Source organism: Halichoeres trimaculatus, unplaced genomic scaffold (genome assembly GCF_033239565.1).
Source record: "Halichoeres trimaculatus isolate MK-OKI-2021-1 unplaced genomic scaffold, fHalTri1.1 fHalTri1_scaffold_20, whole genome shotgun sequence".
NCBI lineage: Eukaryota > Metazoa > Chordata > Actinopteri > Labriformes > Labridae > Halichoeres > Halichoeres trimaculatus.
Genome location: NW_027437198.1, coordinates 3,116,276 through 3,141,707, shown reverse-complemented (window position 1 = coordinate 3,141,707; position 25,432 = coordinate 3,116,276). Strand labels below are relative to the sequence as shown.

Genomic DNA, 25,432 nt, shown 5'->3' with positions numbered 1-25,432 from the left:
ACTGTTATTTCACACGTCCACCATTATCTAAAACTATAATACAGCGTTTTGAAGTCGTGTAAGTTGCTCATTGTGTGTTTAAAGTTTGACTTCTTTATTTATTATTGTGTTTACAGCTTGTTCTTATTTATTATTGGTTAACACTACATTTCTTATGTTGACAGTTTTTTAAGTTCCTTGTTTGAATTTAATAATATTCTGTCTCTGTCTGGAACCATATGGGTATTATAATAATTTGTGTTCATATACAGTATATATCCTGTGTATATCAATGAATTTATTATATATATCAGCTGATATATCGGATATCGGTCGATACATTGGATATCGGCTTTTTTTTGCCCCCAGTATTGGTATCGGCATCAGCCCCAAGAATCCCATATCAGTCGGGCTCTAATGCAGACAGTCTTAAACACACTAAAAGCTAATTTAGCTGATTTTGGGCTTAATTCCTCCTTTATAGCCAAAATCAGCAAAGCAAGGATGCTGTGATGGTTCCAAGGATCATCACAGCAAATGTTCCTGTGGCATGTCATTTCTTACATATTGAACATGTGTCAGTTCCACAGTCAGAAATCCTGTTGTGCACCCTGTGGATTTCCACGCTGAGCTGAACATTAGGCAATCAGGAAACAAGAAGAAAGCACAACAAACACAGGGCACTGCAACGTATGCACCAGGGAGCTCAGCAGCTGACAACTTTACACTGTTACGGGGCTGGGCACTAATTATGACACTTGTGTGGGTCTTCAAATTATTTGGGTACAAGCCTAATTTTGTTTGACTTTATACGATGCTATATAACTTGGTATAACTTTAAATGACTTTTTGCAGGAGAATTTTCTGTGTGACATAGCCCGAACTGAGCGGTCCACAGTGCACAGATTTGACTCTGATGTTAAATGTGAGTCAGATTGTCTTCCTCAATGACAGGATGAAACCCAACCCCCTCTCTGCAGTTCTTCCTGTAATCTTTTCTGTCAGTTTTATTTGAATATAATGCTGTGTTCAAAGACACCCTGAAATCCTAACCTTTCTGTTTGTTTCTGTCTCTGTCTAGAAACTTTACTGGATGACTTCATGTTGACACATCCCATCTTCCTCACGGCCGACAGGCTCCAGCAAGTCCTGCTGCAGCAGTATCCTTGACACACACAGGCAGACACTCACACATACCGACATGCATAATTACCTGAGCAGAATGTGCTCTCAGTGCTGTGTGTGGGTAACAGAGGTGAGCATGTGTTTGAAAATCTTCAGAATGTTGTAGATGCAGCGATTTGACCTGGTTGTGTTCACTTTGTTTTTTACTGGAGTTCAGTTTGGAAAAACACGGATCCTTCTCTTCTGTGATCAGACTGTTTCAGTCTTTAGCTGCAGGTTTGTGTTTCTATCTGAACTTTCTGTGCAGCTTTAGGTTCATGTGAAGCCCCTCCCATTTCAGTCAGTCAGTGTCTTGAGTAGCGGTGTGAAAAATACTGAACCGGGGATTTATCCCCATACTTTGCGGTGATATATCCCCATACTTTGACTTCTGATAGAGTATCAGTATTTTGATAAATGGATATTTGTGTAAAAATAAAAATTCATGTTTTAGCCGAGTTGGAAGTAAAATATGACTCCTACAGCTCCAGTGCAGTGAATTTAATCTCAAAGAATAATTAAAATATTTTGTTCCTTAACTTGATATTAAGGGTTTCAATGCTATAGACGTTAATGGTTCCTCTCTACTTTTGGCTCATTTGGTTTAAAATCATTTTAAATGTATTTTATACAGCTAGTAGACTAAAGTAATATTAAAAGGAACTGTTTAACGCAATATCAGATTTTTAATTTTAATTCATGCAATCGCAATGCCTTGTGTGCCTACCCTTTTTTTTGCACCAGCGCAGAATTTAGGTGCACCCAAATATAAACAAGAATAAGGTGGAGTGAAATGTTTGTTTAAGCACAATTATAAAGAAAGAGAAAATGCATAAAGTTTTTAAAGTGCTTCACTGAGCTGAAATCGAACATTTTAAAGCCAAACATGAATAATAATAAAACATTTTCAAAGCAAAGCGCCTGTTCCTAAAGTGTTTCACTAAAGTGAACTGATGTTAATCAATTTTTCTTCATGAGAAGAATTTTTGATCTAAATTTGAACGGCAACTCCTCTCTGGCAGTGCATACAACATCAGTGTTTCCCTAAGGCCTCGCATGTTCTTTTGTGTAATTTAAAGGTCCATCTTTTTATCTGGGCTCAAAAACTGCTTTATCTTGGATTAACTGCTTTCAATTTAAATTTATCTGGCTGATGCACATTTATCTATAATCCATTTTTACACTAAAATCAGTGTTAAATATATGATTAATGCAATAACATTTACTTGGGTTGTTAAAGAAGATTGTTAAGTTGAAGAGGAGAAATTATTTTGTGTGTTGTGCACACCCTGGTCACCTCCCTACCACTGCCCCCCACCCCCCAGTCTGAAAGTCTGGACATGCCCCTGCACAGAGGTGCATAGTGACAGTGGTATGAAAGCTCTCAGACAATTTTGATCGGGAATTTCAGCATTAAAGTGATACTCCGGGATGGAACAAGTTGGGTCCTATCACAAGGTTTAGGGCAGAAATTACCCCTACAGCAGTGTTTTTGTGCAGCAGAAGCCCAGAGCGCTCGCACCAAACACCCCCTCCCTGCTCCTCTGCCGGTTTCCTCTGCACTCAGACGGGGCCATATTTTACTTGACCAAAAACACAAATAAACGGACTCTCACCGAAAAAAATCTGATATCGGTCTGCATTCACAAAAATTCAAAAACACCCCTACATAAGGCTCTAGTTCTCACCTTAAATAAATAAGTCAAACTTTAAACACAGTAAGTAGAAAAAAAAGTTTAACTGTAAACACACAATAAGCAACTTACATGACGTTAAAACGCCGTATTATAATCTTACACTAGATAATGGTGGACGTGTGAATTAACAGTAGCATTTATCTCTGTTTATCTCACAAAAAAGCAACTAACACAATGTTAAAATGTCATTCTATAGTCTTACATTAGATAATGGTGGACAAAGAAGGCGGGCACTCGGGCAGTGTGCAGCCCAACACACAGACACACAGGAGCAGGAGTGACGGAATCTCAGTGGAGCAAAAATTTTTATAATCGGCAACATTTTGGCCGATGTTGATTAATCGGTGACAGGCATAATCGGGCCGATTAATCAGTCGGGCTCTAGTTTTAAAGGAGGAGTTTAAAAGTGATCTTGAAAAAGTCTCCCTTCTAGATATATGCTCAGTCCTAATTCACACTTTCAAATGACGGCTAAAATACACCAGAAGTGTCTGCAGTGCGTCTGCGCTCTGTTTCAGCAAACGGATCAAATGGGTTTCATTCAAATCAATCTGTCAACTTAAACTGGATCTGTTCTGTTGCTGTCCGTCTGCGTGGCTAGTCTGTCGAGTTGCAAGTAATTCACAGCCATCCTATTTTTGACGAAAGCAGAGCTGTGAACCATAAATTCAGAGTAGGAAAGATCAAGCGGGACAGGAAGCTGTGACCAGAAACTTCCTAACTGCCTCTTTCAGACGTGAGATTATCAGCACCAATATAGGTTATTTCCAAATGCTACTTCCTAGCTTTTTCTTAGCTTCTGATTGGGTTGGGCAGGACCGGATTGATTTATGGCACATCTAGGTCTCTATGACAACCCATTGCTGGCTGATGAAGTTTAGTAGAGAGAAGAGAGATCTGTGTTTTTCTTCTGCTGAATATGATTTCTGTGATTACATTTGCTGTGATGGTGGACACAGGAGCCTAACTTTCAGATAGAAAAAGGACAGAAGAGCAGAAAAAAGATAAACAGGAGAGAGATAGAGCACGAGCTAAAGGCTAACACAAGGGCTAAACTGTTTGAGATAATGTGCATTCCAACCCACAGTCAGCAGTTATTCTGCAGTGGTCTGTTTAAACTTGAGAGTTGGGCTGCACGATTATCGCAATCGCAATCGCAACCGCAATCGCAATGTCAGCACATGCAATTACGTAATCGCAAAAGAGGTTATGGCAATCGCAATCGCAATGTCAGCACATGCAATTCAGATTTTTCTCCATGATAACCAAGCAAGTCTGTAGACTCATCATGACACAACTTATTTTATTAAATCGCAAGCACAATCGCAATATTGTCCACCTAATCGCAAATTTTCACCTTTTCCCCAAATTGTGCAGCACTACTTGAGAGTCTATCAATAAAATGAAGAGTGAGGTTACATTAGCTCTGCTTGGTAGATGACTGGCAGGACATAACCAGGCTTCACTAACGTTACACGTTGGGGACCTGTCTCACAGCACAGGGCTGCCAGTAGCTCTACATGTGGACGGCTGCTAAACCACTGTATGAACTGACAGCTTGCTTGTTGTCATGCTATGTCATGTTATTATATTGATTCTCATTGCTAATTAATCGGGGTCAGCATTGGGGGCAAAAAAGCAGATCTGGACATCCCTAATTGTATCAATGTATCTTGATGCGTATTGTATCGTGAGGTACTTGTGAATACTGGTCCCTCTCCATTCTGTCCTTGTGTTGTCACAGGCAGGTAGGGCAGGATAAGATGATGCTAACTTACTGCTAGCTTGGATTTTCGTAACTTCTTTCTAATTAGTGAATGCATTAAAGAGAGCTAGGTGAAAAACGTGTCAATGGCTTTTCACATGTTATCGCAACTATTGGTCGTGTGTAAAGTCAAGACATGCAAAATTAAATACATCCACCTAAAGAAGTGTTACAGAAAAACACAAGATAAACATTTGCTAAAACCAACTGCAACAAATATATGATATATATCATATATGATTATGAATATATAATTACTAAGCAAGGTTTTAGTTTTCAGTTGATGGTTAGAAATGCAAATGAAAATCTTACATTTCTCTGAGAGTGATGGTCGTTCACGTGAACACTCACCCACACAGAGACAGATAAAAAGCAGAGCTAGAGGGAGGATGAGGAGCAAGGAGAGGAAGTGGAGCACAGAGGGATGTGGGCGGACGAAGAGTGGGAGGGATGGATGGAGAGAAACACTCAGCTTCATCTTCATCTCTTTCCGACAGAAGCAGAGAAATCTTCTCTTGCCATCTCTGTGTCTGCGTTTCTGTCAGAACATAAATGAATATAACTGTGATATCTTTCTCCGTGCTGTCCTCACTGAGCGTTAAACCACATTAGACCAAGTCATGTCTGAGCACAGAGACGGCAGAATCTGAAAAGGCTCAAGGTTTGGTTTTTTTTCTGCTGTTATATAACAGAAATGAATCAAGAAATGCAGCTGCAGCCCCTCAGCTCTGCACGGACGGAACATGTCAGGACAGATTTTAGGTTTTGAACATTTTTTAGCTAACCGATAAAAAATAAGAAGGACCAAATCTTCATCATCCAGTTTCTGGTATATTCTCTGACAGCTTATCATCAGACTGAAACAAAGCAGAGCTGCAATGAAGATTTTTCATGCTGCACCTGATTTTACAGAAATTACCAACTTGAATAACATCAGTTGTTTCAGCAGTTACAGATTAATAACAACACAAAGTTTACTTCAGAACTCATTTCTATTCATGTTGACCTTTTGTTTGAGATCATTTCACAAACTTCATCATTTTGATGTGGATTTGCAGCAGAATTAATGAGGACAATGATGCAACAGGAAGGTGCAAATTTAGCATTTGAAGTTTTGTGGCAAAATCTTACGGAAGGAAAATATTTAGGACAAGAATTCAAATGAAAATGTAAGAAAGGAAAAATATTTTTATTTTAGAAATACAGGTGCATTATTTGAGCTATAATTGAAATTATATGACAAATATCCGATTACCTTTTTCTTTAAAACTGCACTTGAATGTGACATTATTCAAATAAAAATGAAAAGGGTTTGCACTTTAATTTCATAATTAGATGAAAATCCATGCTTGAAAATAAAATTGCAATGAAGACTTAAATTTTCAATTCAAGAATATAGGTGCAAAATTTAAGTCAAACAGAAAAATAATTGTCAAATATTCAGACATAATTTTAAAGTTTAAAATCTTTGCCTCCCTTTTAATCTGGAATCTTCAAACTCATATTTATTTTGTAGTAATCCTGAACTTTACATAAGGCTCAAGTTATTTCCTGACTACAGTATTAAATCAGTTTATAACTTTGTCTTTAGACAAATCAATCTACCTCCTTGTCTTTCCCAAAGCATTTTGACCCTGTTTTTTAAATTTTCACCACATGCTTGAAAAATTACGTTTCAAACAATGTTTTGTCTTTTAAAACCCACAGATTACCATAAACTGTCCTTTACCTTTAAAAATAATAAATAAGACATTAAAGTATTTCAGCCATAAAAACCTGAAACACTTCAGCAGCATCTGACTAAAAAACAGCTAAATTTTAGCAGTGGCACCCTCCTCAGGCTGCTGTGAGTGTGCGTGTGCGTGTGCGTGTGTGTGCGTGTGCATGTGCGTGTGCGTGTGTGTGAGAGAGAGATAATATGTGGGTCAACATGGTGGCTGTGTCTCTCTGTAGTTACAGTTCCCCCTTGAAGCTGATGCTTCCTCTCCAAGACGTTAAAACAGATCTCATTAAATACCCATGTATAGAGCTGCTCTCACTTGAACATAAATCGAATGTTGTCGTATTTTTGGAGCAGTTATTTCATTTTCAAAGTTATGTTCTTAATTTTACTTTTTCTGTTTGTCTCTTTTTAGTCACAAATATTAGGTCAAACTTTCAACATATTGAAGCTAAAGATTCTTCTCAGGCAGAGGACTTTTTTTGTTTTGTATTTCAGTCATCCATGTTACTGTGAAATCTCTGGCCTCTTTATATTTAGTCTCATGTTGTTTTTACTCATTAGAAATTAATGATGACCTGATTATTTCAACTTTTGATGAAATGAAAATCTACACTATCTGACACCATCTGACGTCTTGTCTCTGATTTTAAGCTCTTTGTAAAATAAAACCCTCTCATCAAATCCAGATTCTTTCTTAACCCAAATTCTCCCAGATTCTCTTTGGAGACAGAGGTGAATGAAGGAGAGAAGGGAGGAAGGGAAGCAGAAGGTGAGAGAAGAGTGAGGGGCAAAGGAGGAGGAGGAGGAGAAGAGAGGGAGAGGGTTGAGGACACAGGGGTGGAGAGTGACGGTGCGATGGACGGGATGGAGAGGAAGCAGGCGGTGCTGACCGTGGCGTTTCGATACCTGGACACTTACAGAGAGCTGCTGCAGGAGGAGGGGGAGCGCAGCATCTGTTTCCCAAAGGTGATACACACAATACTCACACACACCAACAAAACACAACGAAACACACCTTTAGATAGTGGCTGCACGTAGCTTGATAACAGCTCTTAATAGGTAGAGTGACTGGAGAGAGAGAGTGGCGACAACAGCAGTTCAAAACGCTGGCTGATCACGTGGTCCATGTAGCCTCAAAAAGTTCCTGGAAGTTGGTTGGTGGGCAAGACAAAACCATCAGGAAAACAACGATAATCCATGAACAATGTCAAATAAATACTTTGCGTCGTATATTTTCTGTTTATTTTGATTGCCTTGAACTCTGCTAAGTTTACTAAACCTATATCTTCATTAACGGCAATAAAATTGTAATATTTCTGTAGGTTTTTTTAAAGACAAGTTAGTCAGACTGACAAATGAGTGATTTCCCAATTGACTACTACACAATAAATCTGACAACAGCACAATAACTGCTCTAATATATAACTATTTATATAACTATTATCTGTCACTGTTTCTTACCTCTTATTCCTTATTGTATTAATTGCTTTGACTTGTTCTCTCTTTACTAAACCTGTGCATTTGTTGTCTGCAATAAACTGATATTTCCCCTTTTTTCTAAACTTTCAGACTAGAGTGAGGCACACTAACAGGTGACAACCAACTTTTTGTCAGTTAACTTCGCAATACGTCTGGACTTACAACAGAATACTGATAACTGTGTTCCAATATTTTAATTTATTGCAAATAAACTGAGTTATATCATTATCTAACAACTCCTGCTTATCCCAAACTTACTCTGAGGGATGCTGAGAATAGAATAGAATAGAAATAGAAAATACTTTATCTATCCCCGAGAGGAAATTCAAGAGTCACAGCAGAAATCAAGAAAACAAAAGTAAGTGTATAGAAATAGAAAAAGGTCCACAAGAAAATAGATGACGACATCCCCTCCACCACTCTCCAGCCCAGCCAGTCTCCACCTCCACAGGGTCCAGGACTGAGCCTCCCCAGCAGTCTGTTCAGTCTCTGTCTCCTGGATCCTGTCTGCCCACAGCAGGTGAAGCTCCTCCAATGTGGCGCCGGCGTCCGATGTCAGCTCCGTCAGCCACGTCCGTGAACAGCACGATGCCACTCTGCCCTCCGGCAGCCCCTCTGCTGCTGGGCTGGCGCAGCTAGCTTATTCATCCCACCGGAGATAGATCCCACGTTCCCAACAACGATGGATGGAAGGACAGGTCCACGTCGTCACCTCCCAGCTCACACCCGAGAACCAGCACGTCGTCCTCACCTCCTCCTCCTCACCTTGAGGGAAATCATCAAGCCTGACACTAGTTAGCACTGACATGCTACAGGCTGCTAACAGCTAATTTCACATGTAAACAATGCAGCCATGGTTACATGTAGGATCTCCAGACAAACACAGGAGAAAAGTAGTAAAAATATCGCTGAAGCCACAAAAAGTTTGTTGTCCGTGACCAACAATGAACCATACAAAGTAATGATCCACTCCAAATACAAAGATCACGAAAAAGAGACGAAAAAAATTACAAGAAACGGACAAAGAAGAGAGAGCTACTGCAACAGGCAGCTACTTGGGCAGCACCTAGTGACTAAAGTTGGAAGGAGCAATTTAGCTGTGACAGACAAAGATTTTAACAACCCCCCCAAAAAAAAAAAAAAATAAGTTAGGTAATCACATTCAAACAATGCATTTGCACATTGACACATTTTCAAATACCAGACCACAAGGAAATTTGAAATTGAAAGTATATAATGTATCTAAATCCCACTAAGGGAATAATGTCAAGAATAGAACTTGTTACATGACACACGTTACATATGTATGAAAATTACAACTATGCAGATAAATTTGGTTTGTGTTGTGTCAGTTAGGTTCTGCTCTCTGCCAATCCACAAAAACAGCTGTTAACAGCTGCAATCACAAACCCTACACATTAATATTATAAATAGACAGGGCTGGATTAAGTTATAGTAACAGAGCAGAATTTACAGTTATCCGCCCGTTGCACGGGTTGTTATCGTTATCCAGTGTGTTAGCCTAAACTTTTATCTTTTAACATTCTCTAAATCCTATAATCTTGACGGGGAAAATACGCTAACAAAATTAATTATTCGTGTCAATTTAATTCAAATGTCCTTCTGGTATGAAAATGTCATTACTTAAACGTTTTACCTGGAACAAGTGTTGCTCCGTACATGCTCTCCATTGAAATACATTGAGCGGCAGTTAGCTTGCGCTAACTTCAGGGAACTTTTGAGGTGCTCCATGTTCCGCCATTGCAATGAAAAAACTGAACCGTTGCAGTCGACAGAGTTGTCGCCACTCTCTCTCCAGGCACTCTATTAATAGGTAGCACACGCATCGTACACACACCAAATCAAAGCTCCTAACATCACAAGTCAGGGCGCCAACGGAAACGCCGGAGCACCTAAAGAACTGCAGACTGGCCCTGAGGCAGTACAGACTTCAGTAGTTATTCACTCTTACATTCAAACATGTTTCACATTTAATCTTTTTTATCCGTTTTTTAACTTGATTTCATCTCTGAATTTGTGGTTTAATCCTTATTTGAGCCTGAACATGTCTTTTTTGCCTGTATTAGTCAGAGGATTTAAAATTCTGTTAGAAACTGAGCTAAATCGGTTCTCTCACCAAAACTCTAACGTTAAACAAAAATTGTTTCAAGATTCAGTAACACCCTTAGGGCGCCTGATTCAAGACTAACATAACATACACCTCTTGAAAAAAGATTTTAACTGTTGAATGGCACAGATATGGAGGAGAAACAACATAAACCAAACCGTAATGGCTGAAATACACTAGATGTGTCTGCAGTCCGTCTCCCTCAGCAGGGATCAGATAGGTTTTCAGTCACGTCATTAAGACATGTTTCTTCTAACCGAGGTTACTCTGTTGTTGTTTGTTAGTGGTGTTAAATTCATTTTATTCAAACTGACCCACACATTAAAACAGAAATAGACAAATATTTTGCCAAACAAAGAGAAAAAAACACAAGAATTACCCTTTCACCGTCTCCTTGTCTAGCCTCACACACATACATGCACACACACATCTCTCTCAAGATATACACAGATGATAATACCTCTGCAGGGTGGGACCTGTTTTTGGTACCTGGTTGTCAAAGTGACAGGAAAACACCCTGCCACGGCTCAGTACACACCTTTAGAAATTACGAAAAGGAAAAAGCGTACACACACTCAGTGTTTCCGCCTTTTTTTACAATCTGTGTGTGTGTGTGTGTGTGTGTGTGTGTGTGTGTGTGTGTGTGTGTGTGTGTAGGAGCTGTACCTGTGTGCAGTCCAGGAGTTGAATCGGTATCCTGAGCTTGTGGAGGATGTCCTCAAACTGCAGAGATGGACTGAGATCTTACACTGCCCGTGAGAAAGACGGACTGACTTTCATAATGTATAATGTAGGAACACATCACGCTTACTTCATGTTTAAATCTGTTTCTTTGCCTGTGTGTTTGTGATTACGTAGCTCTGACGAGGAAAAGGAGAGCAGAAAGAAGCAGGTCCGTCCTCTGTTCAGACACTTCAGACGGATAGACGCCTGTCTGCAGCCCAGAGAGGCCTTCAGAGGCTCAGACGAGAGTAAGACACACACATACACACACACACACACACACACACACACACACACACACACACACACACACACACACACACACACACACACACACACACACACACACACACACACACACACACACACAAACACAAACACACACACATTACTTCATATCAACACCTGCATATGTGCATGAAGCAAAATGTAAGACTGAACTCTTAAAATGCAAAAACACCTGCAGTCTGTGGTCTGGATACACAAATCACAAACTGACTGACACACCCAGGCCTCACACACACACACACACACACACACACACACACACACACACACACACACACACACACACACACACACACACACACACACACACACAGTTTACCTCTTTTCAAAGAGTATTGTTAATCCAGGACTGTGTTTAACGTAACTTATCACAGAAGCAGGAAGCGGAGCGTAGCTGTCAGCCCTGCACTATCAAAAGAAGAAAAGAGGGTTAGCTTCATTGAGCAGCTTCATGTAGCAGCTTGTTAGCTTGACTTGACTTTGAATCATTTTATCCAGTATATAGCAGGTTTGGTTGAGTAAAGTCAGGTGGAGGAAAACTAAATGAAAGATAAGTTCAGAATCAAAGAGTAAGGAGCTAGCTCTAAGCTGGATAATATGAGCTCTTTTCAAACTCAGCAGCTAACTCTCTGATGGTGCGTTTCATTTATTTTAGAACTGAGAAGTCGGAAGTGGGAATGACGTCATCTCGGAGATAAAAGTGTTCCAGTTGCCAAGTCAGAGAAACTTGCCATAGCAGCAATATTTCTATTAGGCCTGGGCGATATATGAATTATATCGATTAATTCAAATTTTTCTTTGTGGACAATTTAACAAATGAAAAACACCCCCTCCCTGCTCCTCTGCCAGGGCCATATTTTACTTGACCATAAACACAAAATAAACACAAAATAAACACAAAATAAACACAAATAAACGGACTCCCACCAAAAAAATCTGATATCAGTCTGCATTCATGCTTTATTTAGAGAATTTTCAGCGCGTTACTTTCACACAAAAACACTGCTAAATAAGGCTCTAGTTCTCATCGTGTCTCTTCGTCCTGGCAGACTACTTACGTTTGTTTATATCTGGCACACCGCGAGCGGACTGATACACTAAGTGGCGAGCGCCTCGTAGCCAGCTGTGGCTCTGCAGCAGAGGTAGCGCCGTTTTACGATACGATGAGAACCAGAGCCTTATTTAGCGGTGTTTTTGTGTGAAAGTAGTGCGCTGAAAATTCTCTAAATAAAGCGTGAATGCAGACCGGTATCAGATTTTTTCGGTGGGAGTCCGTTTATTTGTGTTTTTGGTCAAGTAAAAAAAGGCCCTGTCTGAGTGCACGCTGGTGCAGACTTTTCATGCAGGTGTGAATAGACATAAACGAACCCTGGTGCGGACCAAACAACCGGACCGAGACCCACTTTTTGAGGTGGTCTCAGTCCGCTTCCAAACGAACTCTGGTGCTGTTCGTGGTTCTCCGATGAAGGTCTGAATTCGAACCAAGGTCCATCCAAACTAACTACAGGATACATGCGCCTTTTGGGCCTATAAAGCCACCGTAACCTAACCGTCTTTGGTTCATACCTGATCCTCCGTCTTCTGTTTAGCCACGCTGTTGCTGGCATGTTGTGGGTCAGGACACGCAGAGCATAGCGTCTCCTTGCTGCGTGCATTCGTCTTTGCTGTTTCAAAACTTGAAACGGTGTTGTTAAGCCTTCTTTGAAGGAGCTGCTCTTGAACTGAAAATTATTTAGCAGCTCTAATAAGAGCACAAACACATGTTTACCTCCATTTCCTGGTCTGTATTCTGTGTGCCACCTTTGTCAGTGCTGTCCAATGAGAGCACTGATCGTCACACACGTGGATGTGTTTACAGAATATAGTCCACTTGCAAAAAGTACAATCTGAATACGAACCGCACCAAACGAAAAAAATCAAGTCGGCTTTTGGTCCGGACCAAACAAGTGGACCAAAGGACTTTTCAGGTCTGAATACAGCCTAAGATCTTTGACTGAAACATTTACGAAGCTGGGTCCTTTTAGGTTCACCTGCAGATTATTATGTGATTGACACGTGCAAAACCTGCTGCTTTTCAAAAAGATGCCCTGATTTTTTACATTTAGATAGTTTAGAAATATACATGGTTTTTTCTCAGAACATCCCATCTCTACAAAAGAAAACCCCCTCTTAATGGCGATATGGATGGATCATGATTTGATAAAATAGACAGCGGGGATGGAGATAGGACAACGATAGGCAATCGACCAGAGCGGCGCGCTGCTTGGACAGACATGACTGAGAAGTTGTTTGACTTTACCTGGGGAAAGCTGAGTCCTGTCTTTCTCTGCAACTCTCTCTATTCCACCAACTGAACCCTCAGTTCAGCATAAATCTATCTGTTGATGAACAGAGTAACATAGCCTAGCTGCAACGAGGTGCGCTTTGACAAGCAGAGGCAGACCAGACTTTTTAGACTGGGGAGCCCCGAGCAGGGCACTGGCTTATGCAGAGAGGCATTAATTTTGTGCAGCCCACAATCGAGTAAATAACATTTATTTTTGCCTATTTGTTGGTATCAAAATTTGTCTACAGCTTTAAAAAAATAAAAGTAGAGTAAAACAAAGCATTTAAAAAAAAAAAATCATTTAAAAGTAGAATATAACTGAACAGTGCTAAAGAGCACTGAAACAGTTGTAAACGCTTTTCCTAGCAGTATTTTTAAATTCAAAATGTATAAAATGGTGCAGCTTTCAATGTGAATGCAAAAAAGTCTGCCTCTTTTAAAATTACAAAGTGAAGTTGTTGAAACTGAAGAAAAGCTGAAACTTCAATTCCAAGAGTCAAATAGAGGTTTTATTGAGTTTTTAATACAATTAAAACAAACTGGTTTTGGGCTATCTCTGTCATTTTAACTTATTGTTTTCTTTGAAATGTTGGGGAAATAATTGTTAAAAAATCGTAAGTTTAATTTTTTGTGAAAAAATCTGGGATTTTATTTGTAGGCCATATCGCCCAGCCCTAATTTCTCTATATAAACATTAAATTATACTATGTATACAGCTGATTTATTGTGATAAACACAAGCAAGAAATTCTAAAATAAACTGAATAAAACAGGAGCTTAAATACTGTTTACACCCGCGGCAACCATCTTTGATTGGAAACTCAAGTGTGATGTGGATCCCCCAACTTCCCACGAGGAGATTCCCACTCTGGGGGGCGTTCCAGTTGAAATTTCCTTCTCAGAACTCATAAATTCCAACTTTAGCACAAATGGAACACAACATAAGTCTTATGATCCAAATTAGGTGGTCGCTGCCAGAGCTTCTTCTTATTTTTTTAAGGTTTTTTTGGACTTTTATGCTTTTAATCAGAGAGGAAAGAACAGTGGATAGGGCAGGAAACAAGGCAACCCTCACGGAGTGCTCTCCAAGCTGCCAGAACTTCTTAATCCAGAGGAGAATTACATTAAATCTCAGCCTCTTCATTGAAGTAAAGACATGCCACTCTTCTCCCACAGACATGTATATCTAATCTATAAGAGTGTGTGTGTCCAGTCTTCTGCAGGGTCTATACTCCAGATCATTCGTATGTGACCATCCGGAGCCGTCTGTCCTGTCGTGTTGGAGAGATTCTGGCTCTAGTCCGAGAAAAACTCCAGTACAGTGAGGACCAACCAGTCCTGCCTGGACACCTCATCCTGGTGGCTGTCACATCTGCAGGAGGTTCAGACACATACAGATACATTATTCTTCATTCATTATGTTCATGATGACTTCACAACTTTGTACAAACATGCAGATGAACTTTGTTTTATTGCTGGATGTGTTTTCAGAGAAGGCAGTGTTTCGTCCTAGTGATGAGGCCGTGTTCACAACACTGGGAGTCAACACACACCTGTTTGCATGTGAACCATCTGAGCTGGAATCACTGGTGAGCAACTGATGGATCAGTTCATTAAGTTGTTGTTTAAAGAGAAAATGCAGCAGACGAGCAAACAGACGATAAAAGACTTTATTGATTATGGTTCATCCACCACAATCAAAGAAACCTAGAGGGTTTGTGGCTGTTTGGGTGATTGATTGGTGAGGAGTTGTCCTGCATTGCCCCCTTGTGGCCTCCAGAAAACCTCATGAAGATTTTTTAACAGGGTTGCTCTAATCAAGTTAAGATGCCACTCACCCTGCTTAAATCAGAATGTGTTTTGTAAATATATGATGTGACTTCCTGTGCACCCAGCTCCCTCTACCTGAGGAGATCCACTGGACACCAGGTGACAGCAAACTCCATGACATGTCAGCAGAGGAGGTGGCCAACCAGCTGGTCGTTTTCGACTGGGAGCTGTTCAGCTGTGTGCACGAGGTGACTTCCAGTTGTAGCTTGTTTACATCTAAAATATGGAGAATGCATAAAAACAGTTTCAAACCCAGCAAACTCCTCTCACAGCGCTGTCTGTCTTTTTTGTTACTCTCCCCTGCAGGTTGAGTTTGTGTGCTATGTGTTTCACGGAGAGCAGTCCCGCTGGCGCCCCTTAAACCTGGAGCTGGTTCTGCAGCGCTGTAGCGAGGTGCAGCACTGGGTTGCCACTGAGATCCTGCAGTGTCAGTCTCTGCCGAAGAGGGTCCAGCTGCTCCGCAAGTTCATCAAGATCGCAGCTCTGTGAGTTTCCCGCCAGAGAATGTGTTTGAAAGAGATTTTGAACTAATCAGTGTCAACAATGAAAAGTTGATTGAAATGAATTCTGTTATTTTACCTGGTAAATATCCACATCCCTAACTATGACTGAGTGTGTCTGGGTTTTGGGATGCTTGTACGAAATATACACGACATTTGAAGACAAAATCTTAGAGGCTTTCATATAAGCCTTCTCAGGACCTCTTGAAAGGACATTTTTTTAAAACCTGAGCTGTACAACCAAAGACAAGTCACTGAGAGAAGAAAAATAATGTTTCCAAAACATTTTAATGATCAGTGTGTTATAGGGATAGACCCATTACACTGGGGAACACCAGACTTGACGTGCTAGAAAAAACAGATTGTAAATTTGGAATCAGCATGCCAATTTTAGTTTTGATCAGCATACAAATCTGACTCAGCTGAATTTTTTTTCAAATTCTTCCTCGGTGTGGGCCAATGCATAGAAATAAGTGAAAGATAAGATTACACTTCAGTTATATTGAAATTTTGGAAAACTTGACATTATGTTGAAAACTAGGGGGAGCTCTTTACTTTTTTTCAATGAACTTAAGAAAAAATGCTGCTGAGCCTGGGCGCTTGTGTAATTAACATATACTTAAAGGAACTTAAAGTGAAGTGTTGGAGTTTGTATTTTTCAAAATTGTGACACCAATATTTTTACTTCTACTGTAAATGAACATTGGCTCCAAATTTGGTTATTAGTCTCCTTGACTACTAATAATTGGTATGGGTATCAGCCCGGATCATAACACATTGGTTTATCTCTGGTATTATAGTTTTAAGTGTTAAAAAGTCTTGCCACTGTTTCAGATGTAAGCAGCAGCAGGATCTGCTGTCCTTCCTTGCTGTGGTTCTGGGTTTAGACAACCCAGCTGTGAGCCGACTCAGACTGACCTGGGAGGTAAAAATGCACCTGTTGGTTTAATTCACAAAAATAAAAACATCAACACAGTGCAGTGTGTGTCATTACAGTGATGTGTTTGTATGTTTAGGGTCTGCCTGGGAAGTTTAGGAAGCAGTTTCAGCAGTTTGAGAGCATTGCGGTGAGTGAAACATGTTTTTCAAGTTTTAAACTGAAACCGTCAGATGTGAGGATGTGAAGTGGATTCAGTAAAAAAGCAATTATAGGTATATTATATCACTTCACATTATGTGTGTGCTGCTTTGATTTTTTATTTTTTATTTATTTATACTGTTATTTTACTTTTTGTCGTCTGATCTACATTCTCGATGTCAGCTGTTGCAAACAAAAGATTTAAAAAAAGATCAAAGTGCTCTCACGTTAGTTTGTCATGTATAGTAATGGATATGACAATAGCTCTTGAGACAGTTGTAGAGGTTCACTGTGGAATCTACAATTCAGAATTCTAAAATTTCATTTCATTTCATTAGACAGAAGGAACCCTCAGTTGGTACGACAAAGCGCTTCAAGTTATTTCGATGCAGGTGCTGCCATTGAGTGCAAGAAAAATTATTATTATCTTATAATTTTTTTTTTTTTATGTAGAATAATGTGTCCATAACTGACCACAGTTAATCACTGCATCAAAATACTTAATCTTTCAATAACATTCAGTGATCAATGCTAAATATTCACTGAGCTGGGTCTGAGACCTTCTGACTCATTCTACCTCCAAAGAGGAAAAGGCTCAGATTTATTGCCTAAGTGTTCCCTGAACAGATGAGTCTTCAGACATCTCTTAAAGTAGAAAGGGACTCTGTGGATCATGTAGAATTAAGGGGTGAAATGAAAAATAAAGCATAATACCCTTTTCAGGCAGCAGAGGACACTGACTGTCTCTCACATCTCATCTCACCTCTTATGACCATTAATCAACAGATCTGAGCAGACACAATGTCTTCAGCAGCCATCGTCACAGTGTCAGGGCTGTGTTTCTGCAGGACCATTCCTTGTTTTCATTCACTCCTGTAACTTTCAGATCATCCAAGGGGAGTACCCTTACATCTTAAAGAACAGAAGCATTTTTTGAAAGACATAGAAGCATATGTCCACCAGGGATGGGTACTGAATAATGTTCTTTTATGGGTACTGAACGAATTATGTCCATACTACAGAGTATGGATTCACATAAAATTAAACAGTACCATAGAGGGATGTCCCGAGCTGATCATGTGATCGGAATCGGGGCTGATTGAGTCATTTTTTAACGATCGAAGATCTGGGGAGACAGAATTGGAAAAAGCCTGGGGCCTTAGTTCTTGTTTTCAATTAAAATGTGTATAATAGCACATCATCATTCATTTTAGAATAGAACTTTATTTGCCATTATAACAAGTACAACAAAATTACAAACAAGAAATTGCAACCTTATTGTCACCCACATACAAGGTAATCTTGTGGTGCACCACTGAGTGGAGAAAAAAGCTTTATCCATGTTGGATAGAATGATACCTTCATTTAAATGAAATAAAAAAAACTCAAAGGACAACTTGCAGGAGTGTTTTTTCTTTTCTTTTTTCTTAATGCATTGCTGAAAGATTGGATTGGGAAATATCAGGATCGGTAGATACTCAAAAATAAAAAAATTAGAATCGGATCGGGAGCAAAAGAACATGATCAGGACATCTCTAGTACCATGTTTAGGCACTTACACGCATCATTGTGACTGTGAGGGAGTGGGAGAGTTGGCAGTTTTCCGTGCTGGACATGGACACAGCATTTTAAGGTTCTGTATTACAAAAAAATAAGTTAAATTCAAAAACTTTGATATTTTATTATTAAACTAATTTATATTAATTACCACATAAACACACACATAAGTACAGAAAATTGGTATCGTTGGATACTGATACCGATTGCCAGGTTCTGAGCATCAGTACTGTATTGTTTGAAATGTGAAAGGTACTCATCTCTGATGTCCACTGATCTGATCTTCACTACAGGACCCTTCCAGAAACCACAAGTCCTACAGAGACCTGATCATGAGCCTGAGACCCCCGCTGATTCCTTTTACTCCTCTGCTGCTAAAAGGTGAGAACAAACCCTCCCGTCCATTGGGTTGAATGATGTGTTGAAAGAATCAGCTCAGACTGCTGGGCCGAAAGATGAACCTGTGATTTTGTTTTTGTTCTAATTATCAAAAACTTAAAAGTCCTTCACTTTCTCCTCCCCAGGACACTTTATGTTCCTCTGAGTCTAAAAACATATTTGTGTGATGAAGAACCTTTAAAACAGCTGATCAGATGATCACTGATCATCAGATCATCTGTGGATCGTTTGATGATCCTTAGCCTGTCCTCCTCTGGGACTCTTTCCTTCAGCTCCACCAGCTGCTGCTGGGGCAGCAGGTTAGCGAGTTGGCTCACCCTCACTAATTAGAACTTTTGGCTAATCAGCTCCATGTTAACCTGAGTGAAGCACACACACACACACACACACACACACACACACACACACACACACACACACACACACACACACACACACACACACACACACACACACACACACACACACACACACACACACATACGCTTCCTCTCTATCCCTCTATCTGTCCTGTACTCTCTGCCCTGCTGTACACTGTATGGCTCCATACTGTATGTTTGTGTGTGTGTGTGTGTGTGTGTGTGTGTGTGTGCGCGCGCATGTGAATGCACAGCCTTACAGCCTTTAGCTCTGTCTCCATGGTAACACATCCAAAGAGACTGGATGGAAGTGAAAAAAAGAGGTTAAAAGAAAAAAAGGAATAATAAATGAATTGGAGAAATGGAGGCGATGAAGGTGAAACTGCTAAAAACTGCAGTTCCCTGAGTGTCCACTTGAAGCAATATACAAAAACTTGTTCATTCATGTTCAACCACTCAAACTGTTCAGAGTCGTGGGTGGCTGGATTTTCCCAGCTGTCTCGGGGTGAGAGGCAGGGTGCACCCTTGACTAGAAACAGGCCAATTGCTGGTAGTCAAGGAGGCCGAAGAAAAAGGATAAGCGATATTTGAAGCCGGTATTCATTTGCAGTAAAAAAATAAAATAATATCTGAAAATATCTGCATCAAAAATTTGAATAATACAAACTCCAACACTTGAAGTCCTTGTGAGGAGTTTCTAAATGATCTTAAAAAAGTTCTCCTTCTAGATATATGCCTGATTCTAATCCACACTATAAATGAGATTATCAGCACCAATATTACTGGTTACAGTTAAATAACCTCTACATGCTACCTATAGCTTCCCAATCAGGTTGAGCAGGACCAGATTGATTTACAGCATGTCTAAGTCTCTATGACAAACCACGATTTCTATTATTAATTTTGTAGTGATGGTGGACACAGGAGCCAAACTGTCAGACACAAAAAAGACAGAGGAGCAGACTCTGTGTGGGTTAAAATTACTTAAACCTTCATCTTAATCAGTTTCTGGATACTGTAATGATGAGTGCTGCGCTCCGGCACATGTGTGTATTTCGAATCAGCTGATCGTTAATCCTTTTTGTGCTCATACAAGAGTCACCTTTTTGCTCTCTCTGGGAAAGAAGTTTTAGTTTGTCTACCTTTCCTCTCATTCTTTAAAAACCAGCAGAGGACTTTTTGTCCAGCTTTTGGTGATCAAACCTGAAAGCCTGTCAGCTTTCACACCGTTGCTGTGTTTCTGTTCAGGGTCCGTGTCCAGACTTTCAGACTGGGGTGTCTCAATGGGGGCACACTTACAAATTGTCACCATTTATCTTATATAACTTCACTCTCTACTGTAAGAACCATGAATAACTATAATTGTGTGGATATTAAATGCCAGTTTGTGAGTTTAGTATGAAAACTGTATTATACATAATATGCAGCAACCAGTCTGTTATTTTAAAGAAGTACTTTTAAAACAAAATTGTTAAGATAAACCTTTGAATTACCACTAAAGGGACACTTCAAGCAGAACATATGGCAAGAACATATGTAATGAAAATACTGTGTACACATCATTCCTTATTACTCAATTAATCGCCATATTAATTTGATAGACACAGAGTCACGTGCAGACAAATCTAAAAACAAGAGTCATCTTGTTGTCAGCCACCCTACCTACTGTCTCAGCCTGGCTGGTTGTAGCTATGAGCCAGACTACAAGGCCCTCACAGACAGTATTCAGTCACAGCTACCTCACTAACTTGTGTGTCTTTTATATGAGGTTTTGAAGTGATGCTGCTTTAACATGATGTTAAACTGCAGGTAACTGAATGGCACTGATTGAGAAGTTATTAAACACAAATTAAAGTTCCATCTTTTGAATAATGTAAAAGGACAAAGTTATAACATTCAAAGAGTTTCAGCAGGTAGGCAAAACAGCTTATAACACTTAAATACGAGAGACTTGAGTATAATTCATACATCTAGGCTCATTAAAACTGGAAATACATAATGTGTTTTCACTCTTCCACAAGCCTTGATAGGTAGATCTTGCATTTCACTGGTTGGGTTTAGAGATTTTGGGCTCAAAAAGATTGGTGACCACTGGTCTAGAACAAAAAAAAAATGTTTCGATCTGTTCTCCATTTAACTCAAAATAAACACACACCTCACTCAAAGTCATTTACAACAGTGTGTGTGTGTGTGTGTGTGTGTGTGTGTGTGTGTGTGTGTGTGTGTGTGTGTGTGTGTGTGTGTGTGTGTGTGTGTGTGTGTGTGTGTGTGTGAAACTCCAGGCCAGAGGGTGGCAGGGCAGTCCATTTTAAACAGATCCTCTTCATAGCGTTTTTAACTGGGTTTAAATGCCTACAAGCAGATGTTTAGTAAACAGCTCCAGGCTTAGCAGCATTTCATTGAAGGTTCAGTGAAAACCTTCATTGACATAAAGGTTGTAATGTTTATTACAATTTCAGAGAGTCTGCTGCCTAAACTTGCCTTTGAAAGATATTTGTGCTCACCGGGGCTTCTCCAATCCACAAAACCTTTTCTCCTCTCTGCTGTGTGTGAGAGCTGCGCATGCACAGCTTTGACTGCTGATTGGCTGTTACCAGGCTATTCCAAAACAATGACAACTTTGAGTTTTGCTGATTGATCACTTAATGAAGCATCACTATTGAAAAAAGAAAGAGAGATCTCAGAGTCTTTGATGCCTTGGTACTTTTGACGTCTGGATTGTGTTTGTGAATCTGATGGATTAACGGTCTGTGTATTCACCCTCAGATCTGACATTCCTCCATGAGAGCTGCAAGACGTTTCACGGTGAACTCGTCAACTTTGAGAAGATGGTGAGTCCTATAGCAGTCACTTTCAGCAGACCCTTATTATGTTTTTTTAGCATTTTTTTTTTTTTTGATAAAAGTCTTTTTAATTCTTTTTTTTGTGTAGAGAGAACAACACAAACAACAACAAACAAACAGTAGGGGACTAAAAAAAAGACATGCCCCTGTCCCAAAACCCCCTCCCCAAATATAGGCTCATCAATATTCAGTCATACATTAAAGAGGAAAGAAAAGAAAATACTAATGATTGATATATATATATATATATATATATATATATATATATATATATATATATATATATATATATTGTAAGTATGTATTTATGCACATATGTTGATGTGTGTTTAAGGGGTGTTAGGTATATTTTGGTGTGTACATATATATATATATATATATATATATATATATATATATATATATATATATATATATATATATATATATATATATATATATATATATATATATATGATATGTACACACCAAAATATACCTAACACCACTTTAACACACATCAACACATGTGCATAAATACATACTTACAAAATAATATATATATATATATTTTTTTTAAAAAGGTAAGTCTTTGACAAACGTTTTTAGATCTGTGATCAGGTGAAATAATAGTAGGACACCAGCACTTTGGTGAACTTAAATGTTTTTAAAAATGTGCTATATAAATAAAGTGGATTGGATTGGATTGGAGTGACATGCTCTAGCTGGAGAGCCAAAATTTGGGCAAGAATCTTCATATCTGTATTTAATAGAGAAACAGGGCGGTATGAACTACAACTAAGGGTTTTTTTGTCTTTCTTAAAAAGAAGAGAGATGATAGCTTGTCACATAGTCGGGGGAAATGACTTTTAGGAGAAAGATTCTTTAAACACTGACCACAACAAAGGTGCGAGCTCAAGTGAAAACTTCTTTAAAAAATCAGTGGAAAAGCCATGTGGCCCTGGAGATTTTCCACCTTGCATAGCCTTAATTTCAGAGACTATCTCAATAGTCGAGAGATCTTTCTCTAATTCAGCAACCAATCCTGCATCTACAGTTGGAATATCCAAAGAAGAAAAGAAGTCATTTATAGCAGAAGGACTACTGGGGGAATCTGAAGTATACAGTAATTCACAGATTTTTTTAAAACAGTCATTAATTTTCTCATTGTCAGTACATTTTTCACTGTTGTCATTGTTAATAGCAGCAATACTTTGATCAGCAGTTTTTAGGCGCAGCTGATGGGCAAGCAGTCGACCAGCCTTCTCTCCATGCTCATAGTGATTTTGTCTCGATTTGGAAATAAGATATTCTGCCTGGCGGGTAGATAAAAAATCAAACTCTTCTCTCTCCTGCAGCATAAAGTGGCAGAGATGGTGAGGAGCATCAGACGATACAGGAGTAGCCAGCTTGGTATGTAACACCCACATACACACACACATACCTACAAACACATGATTTCCCCTGTCCACGTGTTGACACCCTGCTGCACATTTGCCTTCTACATGTTTTCTCTCGTCAGGCTTGTTCAGCGGAAACTTGCCAGGTTGAGTTTTTAAAAAATATCAAACCAAATTAGGAAAACATACATTTGACTTTTAAGCCCAGTTTCCACCAATTTGGTACATCTTGGTACGGCACGCATTTTGTGCTGTTTCCACTGACTAATCCCAGGACTGATCCCGAAATAACCAAGATGAGCCTTCTCACTTTTTGGTACCCTTCTATTTGGGTGTCAGACTAAACCAATCCGATCCCTGAGGGTGAAGCTACAACACCCCAGTTCCTTGATTGGTGGAATCAATCGCCACTTACTGTGCAACAGTGGCTGCTGGATTTCTCCTGGCGGCAGACAGCCTTTTCTGAAACATAACGTGATTGTTCTTTGTAACAAAGAGCCACATGCTAATCATAGAGAAGACGGATTGCTGCATGTCTTCCATCGTAGCTCTTTGTTTATTGTGCCACGTTTTCTACTTCGCTGGATTTATTAGGGGGTACACTGTGTCGCGCTGCTATGGCATCACACTATTATGTAACTGTCGCAGCTATCGGCATCTAGCTTACATGCCGCCTACCAAGACGGCATGTAAGGCACGGTTGGCTGTGGAAATGCAAACAGGCTCAGGTTTAACCGATCCAACCTGTACCAAACTGTACTGCTTGGTGGAACAGAGGCTTTAGTCCGGCACCCTAACACCCCTAAAAGTGGGATGGTACAGGTTGGTAATTTGGGGGTCTGGCATTTGAAAGCCAGTGGAAACGCACTACTAAGACAAACCAAACTGAACCGCTTGGTAGAAAAGGGGCTTTAGCTCAAACATCAATATTTTTCACGTTGTAACTCACAGGAAAACGTCCGTTAATACAGGTCAATACAGCTTTTACATTGTTTATAGAATGAAGTAGAACAAAATACTCACCCAGAAGGCTTTCCTGATCCAAGCAGTGCTTCAGGAGATATTTAGATCCAAAATCGTGCAGCGGATCCATTGGGGCATAGACAGCACCAATCCTAAAACGGCATTAATCGTCTAAAAACTTGTGTTTTTTACCAATATTCCATCATGGCCCGCTCCAGGTTAGTCCTCTGCTGCAGTTCGTGTCACTCCAGACAGCGCTGTGTGGCTGTAATGACCTCTGAACTGACAAAGACTTTGTTTACGTTTGCCCTTCTGCTCTCTGGAGAGCTGACTCCACTTCCTCCTTTCTTTGAGCTCGTCATCTGTTAACTCTGGCTCAAAACTGTAATGACACCCATCATATTCAAAGTTATCCTCCACAACATCTTCATGAGAAAGATATTCGTCCATTTTTCCTGTCCGACACCAGGTGCTACGGCTTTGGATTGTTGCCGGGAATGGCCTGCTGGTTTCACCTTAACTGTCGCCACAGCGCCAAACTTCAGACTGCGTCTGTTTCTCTCACTCTCCCTTTCTGTGTGTGTGTGTGTGTGTGTGTGTGTGTGTGTGTGTGTGTGTGTGTGTGTGTGTGTGTGTGTGTGTGTGTGTGTGTGTCTGTGTGTCTGTGTGCGTGTGTGTGCATCCCTATCCCCCCCCCCCCCCCCCCCCCCCCCCTCTCCCACTCTCTCTCCTCTATCTGTCTCTCTCTAACCCCAACACAGTCGAGACAGATGTCTGTCTAACATGAGTCTGGTTCTGTCCGAGGTTTCTGCCCGTTAAAGGGAAGTTTTTCCTTGCCATTGTAACTTGCTAAATGCTGCAAAGTCCTGTACTCATGGTGGATTAAGATAAGATAAGACTCCTTATCTTGTCTTGATGTTGGGTTTCTGCTAATAAAATTTTATTAACATTTACGGGTTTAGACCTGTAAATGTTTTTGTAAAGTGTCTTGAAATAACATTTGTTATGATTTGGCGCTATATAAATAAAGATTGATTGATTGATTTTACACAAAATTGGAAGAAGAAAGTCGTCATGTAGCCTGCCGTCTTCCCCTGAAACAATGAGCCGCACTGTGCATGCGAGGAGGGACAAACGTTAACAAAGTCTTCGTCAGTTCAGAGGTCAGTACAGACACACAGCGCTGTCTGGAGTGACACAGACTGCAGCAGAGGACTGACCCGGAGCGGACCATGATGGAATATTGGTGAAAA

General features: G+C 39.9%; 1 protein-coding gene across 1 annotated transcript in view; it reads left to right on the top strand.

Moving 5' to 3' along the window:
• rapgefl1 (Rap guanine nucleotide exchange factor (GEF)-like 1) overlaps positions 1-25,432 on the top strand; it is a 73,606-nt gene that overhangs the window by 36,717 nt on the left and 11,457 nt on the right. The window contains exons 3-15 of the mRNA XM_074696160.1: positions 1,061-1,139; positions 7,042-7,294; positions 10,593-10,690; positions 10,794-10,906; positions 14,485-14,652; positions 14,763-14,860; positions 15,167-15,289; positions 15,408-15,586; positions 16,436-16,526; positions 16,618-16,668; positions 18,530-18,617; positions 21,761-21,825; positions 23,175-23,229. Of these exons, the coding sequence (XP_074552261.1) occupies positions 1,061-1,139; positions 7,042-7,294; positions 10,593-10,690; positions 10,794-10,906; positions 14,485-14,652; positions 14,763-14,860; positions 15,167-15,289; positions 15,408-15,586; positions 16,436-16,526; positions 16,618-16,668; positions 18,530-18,617; positions 21,761-21,825; positions 23,175-23,229 (1,461 nt within the window). The remainder of the gene's footprint in view (positions 1-1,060; positions 1,140-7,041; positions 7,295-10,592; positions 10,691-10,793; positions 10,907-14,484; positions 14,653-14,762; positions 14,861-15,166; positions 15,290-15,407; positions 15,587-16,435; positions 16,527-16,617; positions 16,669-18,529; positions 18,618-21,760; positions 21,826-23,174; positions 23,230-25,432) is intronic.